Source organism: Etheostoma spectabile, chromosome 6 (assembly GCF_008692095.1).
Source record: "Etheostoma spectabile isolate EspeVRDwgs_2016 chromosome 6, UIUC_Espe_1.0, whole genome shotgun sequence".
Lineage (NCBI taxonomy): Eukaryota > Metazoa > Chordata > Actinopteri > Perciformes > Percidae > Etheostoma > Etheostoma spectabile.
Window position 1 is genome coordinate 6,554,127 of NC_045738.1, and position 10,425 is coordinate 6,564,551.

At 39.3% G+C, this 10,425-nt stretch overlaps 1 protein-coding gene and 1 long non-coding RNA gene across 4 annotated transcripts in view; both read left to right on the forward strand.

The window, feature by feature from the left end:
• LOC116691084 (uncharacterized) overlaps positions 1-2,167 on the forward strand; it is a 6,928-nt gene extending 4,761 nt beyond the window's left edge. Inside the window, exons 2-3 of the long non-coding RNA XR_004332422.1 lie at positions 1,628-1,795; positions 1,927-2,167. This is a non-coding gene — a long non-coding RNA (uncharacterized LOC116691084). The remainder of the gene's footprint in view (positions 1-1,627; positions 1,796-1,926) is intronic.
• Positions 1-10,425, forward strand: part of st14 (ST14 transmembrane serine protease matriptase) — a 48,091-nt gene that overhangs the window by 26,993 nt on the left and 10,673 nt on the right. For all 3 annotated transcript variants that reach the window (XM_032518309.1, XM_032518311.1, XM_032518312.1), the window contains exons 2-4: positions 7,810-7,957; positions 8,589-8,749; positions 9,912-9,982. In XM_032518309.1, the coding sequence (XP_032374200.1) occupies positions 7,810-7,957; positions 8,589-8,749; positions 9,912-9,982 (380 nt within the window). The remainder of the gene's footprint in view (positions 1-7,809; positions 7,958-8,588; positions 8,750-9,911; positions 9,983-10,425) is intronic.

A 10,425-nucleotide genomic window follows, 5' to 3' on the forward strand; every position in this document is an offset into this window, starting at 1 on the left:
ACATTAGAGAGAGGGACCATGGGGTACAGATGGGATAGCAACTAGGAAGACTAGAACAGGACACCCAGGGTGTTAGGAAAAGGAAAGGCAAAAAGAAGAAAAAGAGTGTTGGTGCTATTCGCAAACAGCAAAGATGATAGATCTAAATACATACATATATATATATATATATATATTATAGTAGTATAATTATAAATATATACAAACATACATTACGCCCCTATATATATATTATATATATTATATAGATAGGGACATATAATAGATAGACAGTATGGATAGCTACTATTTTTAGAGAGATGGGAGAGGAGAGATTGATGGGACGGAGATGGAGAGATGAGATAGAGAGAGGGATAGAGAGATTGATCGCGCAGAGAGGGGGAAGAGAGAGACATAGACTAGCTATAGCTAGCATACCGGTTTTATTAGGTTTTAGCTACGCTAGCTGCTTAGCTGTAGTTAGCTAGCTAGTAGGAGAAGGTGGGTACAATTTTTGGTTCCGGTTAGGCTGGCCGCCGATTTTTTCAAAGACGGACGTAACCAAGAACTCAAAGATCTGAAAGTGAAACAAGCTTAGACGGGGGATGTTGTTCAGCTTTTCACAAGTTTAGAGAGAGCTAACGCTACGCCGCCAGACGTAATCACAACAGCGTTAGCTAGCCTGCTAGGTAAATATTACGACTGCCTTTGGTGTTGCCTATATATGCGTCCATGTTGTCAACATCATACATGTGGCATTAGTGCACCTTTTGTACCATAATTGTATTGAATGGAATAATAAGCTTCGCTCCTACGAGATGGGTGGGTTTTTGTTACGTTACGCACAAAGCTAGATGGCTATAGTTAGCCTGTATGGATGCTAGCGGATTAACGTTGTATAGCCAGCAACTTTGGCAGTAGAGGTTCGGTAAGCTAACCACGACAGCGTTGTCGCCCACAATCAACCTGCAGTGATGTTTGAAATGGAGACACGCATATCGTTTCTTTCCCCTGAGATCCTGGACATTATTTTCATTTATGGCTCACTCCCCTACAGCACCCGCTCTCCACCGCAGCTTCGCCGCCACACACACAAGCACCGGCCAAACAGCGACACGTTTTCACCGGAGGTTAGAGGTAAACACTTAGAAATAACACTCTGGGATGCCTTCTATTCCTATATCTAGATATGTGTGCCAGTACTTATCTGAACTAACGACATGATCCCTGTAACTAGATCGAGAGAAAACGTTGACGTTCACCGCTGCTATTCACTGACAGTAAAAAGTAAGTCATTGTATGCACTGCTGCGTTGCTAAATAAAGAGATAAATGAAGGAGACTTCCCCACAATCTTGACAATTCCTCATTTGCCCTCTCACGTTGTCAGGTTGGTAATTATTCGGCTGCTGGCCTTTCCTCCTCTTCTCATCCAGTCAGTCACGTAGTTCTAGTGCCAGCTGAGACTTAACTCCCTTGAGTGACGTCATCGCCGAATTGACTCCATAAACCGCGAATACCAAAAATGACCAAAAACTAACTTTTAAAACTATTTGGAGACATTTTTAAAAATCGATATTCTATTTAAGTGCTTTTTGTACCCAATAATCAACAGTGGTGGTTAACTTGCAACATGGGCTTTAAAACAGGTAGCCTCGTGGTGCATTCATTAGTTATTGTAAAATACCCTTTTCCCATCTTGTGGTTGTTTCTGTCGTTCACAATTTACCAGTGAAATAAGTTATTGTTATAAGGTGTAGTTATTACATTATTATTAAATCTTTAATTTTTACCATATGGCCTTAGCTTAGTTGATAGTTCGGGCATCTGGTAAGGATGCCTCCTGGGCACCTCCCTAGGGAGGCCTCGGGATCCGTCAGTCGGAGCTGGTTAATGTGGCTTGGGAAAGGGAAGTTTGGGGTCCCCTGCTGGAGCTGCTCCCCCCGAGATCTTTAATGTTGCCGACTGTTGTTTAGTACCCTTCTTTTTTAGCTTTATTAAATTATCGGTTCAGGCACCGTTTAGGCACCAGCACAATTTTAAAAATATTGCTTTAGCCCCGGTATCTGAAAAATCCAAACGATACCCAGCGCTAAGCGCGAATCAGCCGGCTACGTTGTCATGAGTGAATCTGTAGCAGACGAGCGAGTGAAGTCTCTCCTCGAGTCAGGGTAAAGAAAATCCACAAGCCACAAAAGCCATTCTTTCACTTCTAAAATAACATACAATGTTCTGCATGTAGCCTAGCTAGGCCTACTGTAGGTTTGGTGTTTAAATGTAGTATATTAAAATGCCATTAGGTCAAGCAGACAGTCCAAAACACTGCAAGCTTGCCTCAGCTTGCCTATAGATCAATAGTGATTCAAGTGGCTCACACAACCCGGATCAGTTTAGTGAGTGACTCAGAATAACCCGAATCCTTAAAAGGAACCGAGTTTGCCAGGCCTCCTTGAGGCTAGATTATTTGCGTCTGTTGTCCACATTTTTAACTGGTGGTCTAGTTGCATTGTGGATACTGTAGGTGCCATGTTCTGACAAGGGTGAATAATGTATGGAATAAATAAGATTATTTATCTGGGTGTGCTGCATCAATTTTATTATCATTTAAAAAAAAAAAAACTATCCATTGTTAGTCTGACAATGTTATGGAGGTGCAATGGCAGCAGTAGGCGGTGTTGCAGCCTCTAGTCCATGTAGAAGGCTAATGTATATAGATGGATGACAATACATTCTCTTATGTAATAGTTTAGCCTTGAATAAGCTGCAGCCCTGAGCTGTTGGCTACGGTAAACAGAACTCTCACCAAAAGAGACGTGCATGTGCACATCTGCATAATAGCCAATAGGAACTCTCTCTCTGAAATTATCTGTGATTGGCCAAAGTTTAATGTGATTGCTAGATTTACTTAGGCCTTAAAACAAAGCCAAGGAGACAATGCAGGAGTCTAGTTTTTTATGAGACCACTTTACAATATACACTTTACAATTACAATATGCTTAAAGGTTATTATGTTGTTGTTTTTTTGGGCCAGTTTCGCCAAAAATAAAGTACCTACTCAGCTTCAAGAGTCGTTCCAAAAGAACAATTTGTTTGCAAACGAGCATCACAACTCTTGAGCTCTAACCCAGAGCTGAATGTTTGGTGTCTCACAGGGTGTGCTGTGACACTGTGAAACTATGACTGCATTGTCTGACTACTTTATAACCCATGGAAAATGTTCAGAGTATGTCAAGACTGTATGGCTGCAGCCTGGACAGTGGAGCACCAAGAAATATGCCTTGCTACGGTAACACAAATGCATAGTGGAACTAAGTTCAATGGAAAACGAGATGGCACCAAAGTCAGTCTCCATGAACTCTTATAAATGTTAGTTGTTAGTTATACAGTAGTTGTTAGGTGCCTTGGCCTTGAATTATTTCATAGTCTCAATTATAGGCATCCATTGATTTAAATTTGCACATAAAAAGAGTACCAGGCTGCACATAATTAAATCGCATATTGCCTACATGCTGCATAGAAAATTATGACAAGGGGTTATAGGATCATCTGGGGTGTTTTTGCTACCCTTAGGTGGAGACAGGACTCAACTGACTGACTGTCTGAGACATGAAATAAGTAGTTGAAGTCCGTAGGCCTTTTTGTTAAACCAGCCATTTTGTTTTGTCACAGTAGGGACAGCCCAAAGTGTTACAGGTGTTGTAATCATTAAATATTTTAACATGAATGATTACTCGGATCTGTTCAAGTGTAAGTAAAGTGTAACTAAAGCAAGATGCTTCATGTGCATCGGAGGAGTCTCTTGGGAGTCTATAGCCACCCTAGGTCAACAGAGAAGAACAGTCTGGGATATCACTGGGCAAAGGTTAAAAAAACAAAATAAAGGTTGTTTTCTCACATGCAGATACAGAACTGACTTACAAACCAGTTTCACCGTATGTACCATGTTTCTTTTACTGAAGTGTCAGTAATGTTACTTATCTATTGAGACAAATCTGCCTGACAGTCAATTTCCATGTGTAGAGAGAGTCAGTAGATTAGTATGCCTACTTCACTTTCTGTAAGGATTTAGGACGCGTACTAATGCCACATATTGCATGACTGAACTTCAGAATATAAAATTACTTTGTTGGTGCCAATCGCTTAGGTTTCAGTTTCTTTTCACTCTGCTCTTGGTCATCTTTATTAGTTAAAAATTCTTATATCTTCCTCTATTCATGTGTGGCAGCTGAGAACTGAAACAAAAATAATCCACATGACTAAAGTTATTTGGGATCACTGCTCTGAGGTTTCTGCAGCCCTGTGCTCTGTAGCATTACATATTGATGTTTGATTTATTGAGCGTTGAAAATGAAGGTCAACATGGCAGATTTGATTGGATCTGGTGAAATAAGACATTGTTATAAGGTGTAATTATTACATTATTATTAAATCTTTAATTTTTACCATATGGCCTTAGCTTAGTTGAGGTAGTTCGGGCACCTGGTAAGGATGCGTCCTGATTGGATCTACAAAAGTAGCTTGATCTGTTCCCTCAGTTAATGTAAAATAAAGTCTTGCATTTAAAATTTTACTTAACAGAGGGACACATACTTAAGTATCAAAAGGACACAGTGAAAAATTGTCTAATTTCTGATGCTTTAACCTGGTTGAAAAATGTTTCAGTATATGCAGTTATCAAATTAATGTAATAACGCATAAAATCAGTATACAGTAGGGTTGGGTACCTTTCACTTCTGAACCAAAACTAGTCCTGATACTTGAAATTCTGTTCCTGTTACCCAACAGCACTTTTTTCTGTACTTTCCTTATGTAATTACAAAACAAATTCAGTTGTAAAACAAATTCCAAACCTATTTAATTAAAGCATTATGTTATTTATTTAGAATATTTTACACTAATAGAAATTAAACAAAAATAAAAATAAAATCCCTCCCTCCTCCCAAACCCGTCCCTATAACCTATTAAATTGAATACTTATTAATTTCTTACTTACTATAACTTTTATTCTCATCTGTATATTATACTTTCTTGGCCTGTTTTTATTTTCATCATGACTGTTTTTAAATGCTCTGTAATGTTTCATGTGAAGCACTTTGAATTGCCTTGTTGCTGAAAGGTGCTGTAGAAAGAACGTTGCCTTGCTTTACAAGCTCATTCTATCAGTCACCCAGCAGGGCATAGAAACCACCGTTGTGTCAACAGCACTGCAACTGCTTTTGCCTCGCCATTTATATCATATTGTAGTAAAAGGTGTCTGCGTGGACTTAAAACTACTTTATCAGCATTGGCGTGACTTCAACAAAACTGCAGAGGTGACGTAGTTTGCTCCGTCCGCACCACTGCGAGCGTGTGTCGGACTCTGCTCTTTGTCAATATCATAGACTGTAAATATGAATTGACAATGCATCCAGTTCTGCACAGTGCTGCAAATGCGGAAGTGCCTTAAACCCGCATTCAATCTGGATTCCAGCAGGAGGAGACACGTGTGGTTGCGTGAGGAGGTTGGTTTCTGCTGAAGTCTGTGAGAAATTATCCCACTTCTCACTTGATTCAATACCTCAGTAAACATTTTTATAACGCAGAGTGTAAGCTTCTTGTCTAAAATTGTCACATCTGCAACCAGGATGCCTGTGCCTGTAACGGCAAACTCGACAACTCATAGCATATTTCCACAAACCAATGGGTGACGTCACACATGTGCAATAAACAGTCTATGGTCAATATGCAGAGGACAGATTTCCTCCCAAAATTGGCGCCGTTTAGTTTTACGAGAGAGAGAGAGAGAGAGAAAGAGAGGGAGAGAGAGAGAGACAGACAACTGGTCTCAAAAAACCATAGGAGCCTTACGTCTTAATTTTTAAATACCGTATACTGCAGTATAATAGGGACAGTTGTAACTCTGCTTCTTTTTTTTCTTTTTCTTAAACGACGTCTCACAGCAGTGTTAATTATTTTCCCACTTGCAAAACTGGTTAGACTTCTTAGAAATACATAGACACTGTCAAGACAAAATGTTTACCAGCAATTTTAATAGCGTTCTTGTCAAACATTGACACTTGTAGTTTGCATCATCATGTTGTGGCTTTTCTTCCGTCAGTGTTGAGAGACAGATAGCACTACTTCCTGTTTCATAATGGCATAACACACTGAGCTGGTATTTAAAAAGAAAAGCTACACAGTTAAAACATGGGATGGTGTCTCTTTCTAGGAGTGAAGAATGGGATGATGAAGAGCATGTAATGGTTTTATTAGGCTATGATCAGGGTGACTGAGAGAGAGAGACCCTGGAGCACTTGCTGACCCCATCTCTAATGATTCTGCTCATTTTGGCCCATGATTGCTGTTAGAGATTCCAATTTGAAAGCATGTGCTGAAGCCTGAGCTGGGTAAGAATAGGCCTTAATTGCCATGAGTTATCATCTAGACTCATGTAATTGAGCCCCCGTCTTAAGGGGCAGCAAATCTGACAAATTGATTTAATACCAAAGTGATTCTCCATTCCTAATGGTACTCGGGCTTCTTCACTCATGGGCTACCGGCACTGAATTCGTTGTGTGTTGATTACTAACCAGCCTGAAACCTTTCTCTCAGTCCGCCCACTTGAGAAAGCTTAACAACAGACACATGCACACAGTATCGACAGACACATGCACAAACACAGCCTAAAGCAGCAAGCCCATAATCTCTACAAGGACTCCCTAAGTTATCATGAAATTTCTCAATGCCCGTATGTGTGTATGATGGTATGATTGAAGGAGTGTTGTCACACTTACCAAACAGGTTTTGCCAGTTGTGTTTGGTACTATATGCCTGGCTGCATGTTTGAACATGTCACATTGGGACGTAAGACGGTTCACATCATGTTTAAAAAAAACAAAAAAAAAACATGTCTTTGCAGTTTCAGTATTGAAACGTAAAACTATTGTTTGTTTTATGCCATTCTGCAAATAATCTATTCCTCGAGTACAAACTCGACAGGTCAAAGATGTTTCTCTAATACAAGATTGATGCATGTATCTTCTTTTTTGGGATTAGTGTGTTTCCAGTGTTGTTTCTCTTTTTTCCTTTGTAGAAAATCCCATCTGACACTGGCAAACCATTATCCTACCATTTAAAACAAATTAATTTATGTGTGAGCTATAGCTGCATATATCCAAACTAATCTTTTGGTGGTTCACAACTAACTACTGTGCAGTCTTTATTTTATCTATGTAGAAGCATGTGAGAAGAGTCAGAAGCTGAAATTCTTGTAGAATGAGTTGGGTATCTTTTTGTCAGAGTTCTTTTTTTGTTGTTGTCTTTTTATCTTCTGGTTTGGGTTGAAGCAGAGGTTAGTGCTACTGTAATGAGAACAATTCTCCCACTTTTTTCACAGTGTATCCAAAGTAAATGTTACCAGCATCCTGAATAAGGCTGCATGATATTAGGAAAATATCTAATTGAGATTATTTTGGCTGATATTGCGATTTTGATATGATTCAGGATATTGGAGGGGATGATCATTTTTGTGTAATTATTCTCATTTTCATTGACAAATATTTCCAAAAAAAATTGAAGTTTTAATTTTTTGCAAGTATCTGTACCAAACAACGAATGTTTTCGTTAGTCTGTAGGATACCATTTATAGGCCGGGATGTCTCTGCTGCACCACAATACTTTAATGTAGAATATTTTTGCCTGTAACAAATATTGCACCCCCCTGCGATTTGGATATTGCACTAGTTCAAATTGTGATTTTGATAAAATTGTGATTAATTGTGCAGCCCTAAACCTTAACATGACCTACTTGCTGTATGTTCACTGACTGTGTTTTGCTCCTTTACTGCATCAGGGCCGCAATGGCCATCAAGAGCGGATTGACTTCTTAACCAGCAAAGAGAAGGTCTCATCAAAGCGGAAGGTCGGCATCCTGATCGGGGTCCTTGTGGCTCTTCTCATCCTTGCGGCCATTGCAGCGTTTCTCATTTGGTTGTTTGTCTGTGAGTATAATAGAAAGCTTTCCTCTTCTATATCATCCACGGTAGAGATTTGACGTACAGGACTATGATTTTTTTTTTGTTTAATGTATGGGTAAGTTAAAGATGACGAAAATCCAAAGATGTTGGACATTTTTGTACATAAATCAAGGTTTTTCTTAATAAAATTAAATGAGAAATTGTGAATATTTAGATTTTTAAAATCAGTTAATGCCAAGACAGGCAAAACATCAGAAACTGCATCACTCCCACTTGCTGGGAACACATCACTTTGAGTTAAGAGTGGCTTGTTTGGACTTTGTAATTTCCTATTAGTGTTGGCCTATTTGACAGCTCTGACTTTCTCCTTAAATAATGCAATGGAGAAAAATGTCATGGCACAGCTTCCCTGTCATTTGCACATACCGGGTCTGATAAAAAGGCCTCTGAAGTCTCCATAAACAACCTCTTGAGTCAACTGGCTGTTTTAATTGCTCTGAGAGCCAAACTGTGTGCCTGATATGAGATCACACTGCACAACTTTAAAATGGTGATTTAGGGTCTGTAACCCTGTATAGTCTCCCATTTAATCAGAAGCAGCTGTCTTATATCATTTTGTTGATCAAACACTTACCTCTCATCTGCCTCCTCCAAGTTAAAGATGCTGATTCAGAAGCCACTTCAAGTAAGCAGCTCAGCCCATCGACACGGGTCTTCAGTGGGCATATACAGTTTGTTGGTGTCCCGTATGAACAGGAGCTGGAGAATACTAATGGAAAAGAATTCGAGGATTTGGCAGTCAACCTGGAAGCAATTGTGAGTTTGACACCCAAAGAAGATGACTTTCCTATTTTTGTTCCCTTTCTATCATCTACAGTGTTTATTGTTAATTATTTTGAGCAGTGTTATACTCAGTTCCATTCTCTAATTGAGGATTAGTTGTTTGGCATTGTGGAAATGCTTTTTAAAAACGCCCCTACCATTGCACAGAAACAGCTGAAGGCACAGTTACGTGGGTGGAATATGCGCTGTACATCCTCTTTGTAATTCCCTCCACAGCATCTCCTATTATTGGAGGCAGTGGAGATGTTTGTAGCGCTACTTAGGAGCATGTTGATAGCAAAAAAAGAGAGAACTCGCTCAAATGTCATTCTCGGGGAAAAAAAGCTACTGAAGCGAGGGTGTTGGATGAGGATTAGGGTAGAGCTGGAGTATTAGATGACTAGATGATGGGGGGGGGGGAGCTTCATGGTGTGCTAGGTTTGCACTTTGATGCAATAACAAAAAGGACCACTTTAGAGGAATATCTTCAGATCTAGGTTACTGTTAACATGATTGATACAACTTATGGACTATAGTTTTAAGTAAACTGCTGAGCTAAGGCACCTTTTGAGATTGAGGCAACATGTTTAACCAACGTCACTTTTACACCACCTGCCTTTGGAGTCCTTAAATACTGTATGTTATCTGTGTGTCTTAAATTGTTTTAATAAAATAGCAATGGGTTCATATTTAATGTTGCTGACTTTAACTTTAGAAATGGCCATTTTGAAATTGGTGTTAATGTTTTATGATAACGGAACTCTTTGTCCCAGGAACATCCCCTTTGCTCTTTCTCCATGTCACTTTGGGCTTTTATTACCAAATGACATCTGCTCATCCTTCTGAAGCTTGTTCTTTTCCCTTTTTTCCACAACAAGCACTTGAGGTTAGATAATGCCTTACATGCATAAAATATGTTGGTGACCTGCATTTAAGCCCACAAAGTATGACTACAGCCTTGTCTGACACAGTTTGCAGCTCACTGCTGCTAACGACAAACCAGTTAATTGAGAATCCCATTGTTGTGTGCTTTTCATGGAAATCGGTTTTAATGTTAACATGCTAATTTGTACTTTTGTCTTTAGGCAGACAAGCAGAAATCTTGTACATGTTCTTTTCAGTAGCTTTCTTCTCAAAATACATCTTCTCTAAACAGCTTAAGGAAAACTACAAGAAAGATCCACTCCTTGAAAAGTACTACACTAAGTCTCAGATCACTGCATTCAGGTACTGTGAAATCTTGAGCTCCTCTATTTTTTCCTTTATACTGCTGAACATATAGTGAAAACTTAATGTAAAAAAAATAAACTTTACACTAAATCTTGTATGAAGGTAAAGCTTTGTTGCATGACTGTCTGTAGGCATTTGAAGTCTCAGTCAGTTTAAAGTTTTAAATCTGTTTCTTGGATCAACCTAAAGCAATTGGGGTTTTTCCACTGCACAGTACCTACTTGATTCACCTCGACTCTACTCACCTTTTGGTTTTCCATTACGATAAAAAGTCCCTGATACCTGCTAACAGGTACTTTTTTTAGTACTACCTCAGTCGAGGTTCCAATCAAGCTGAGGCGATACCAAAAGGTGACATGAAAACCTGCAGGCTACTGATTGGTCAGAAAGAATCGTCACTATTCACTGCGTCATCATTGCTAGCGACAGATGGGGGGGGG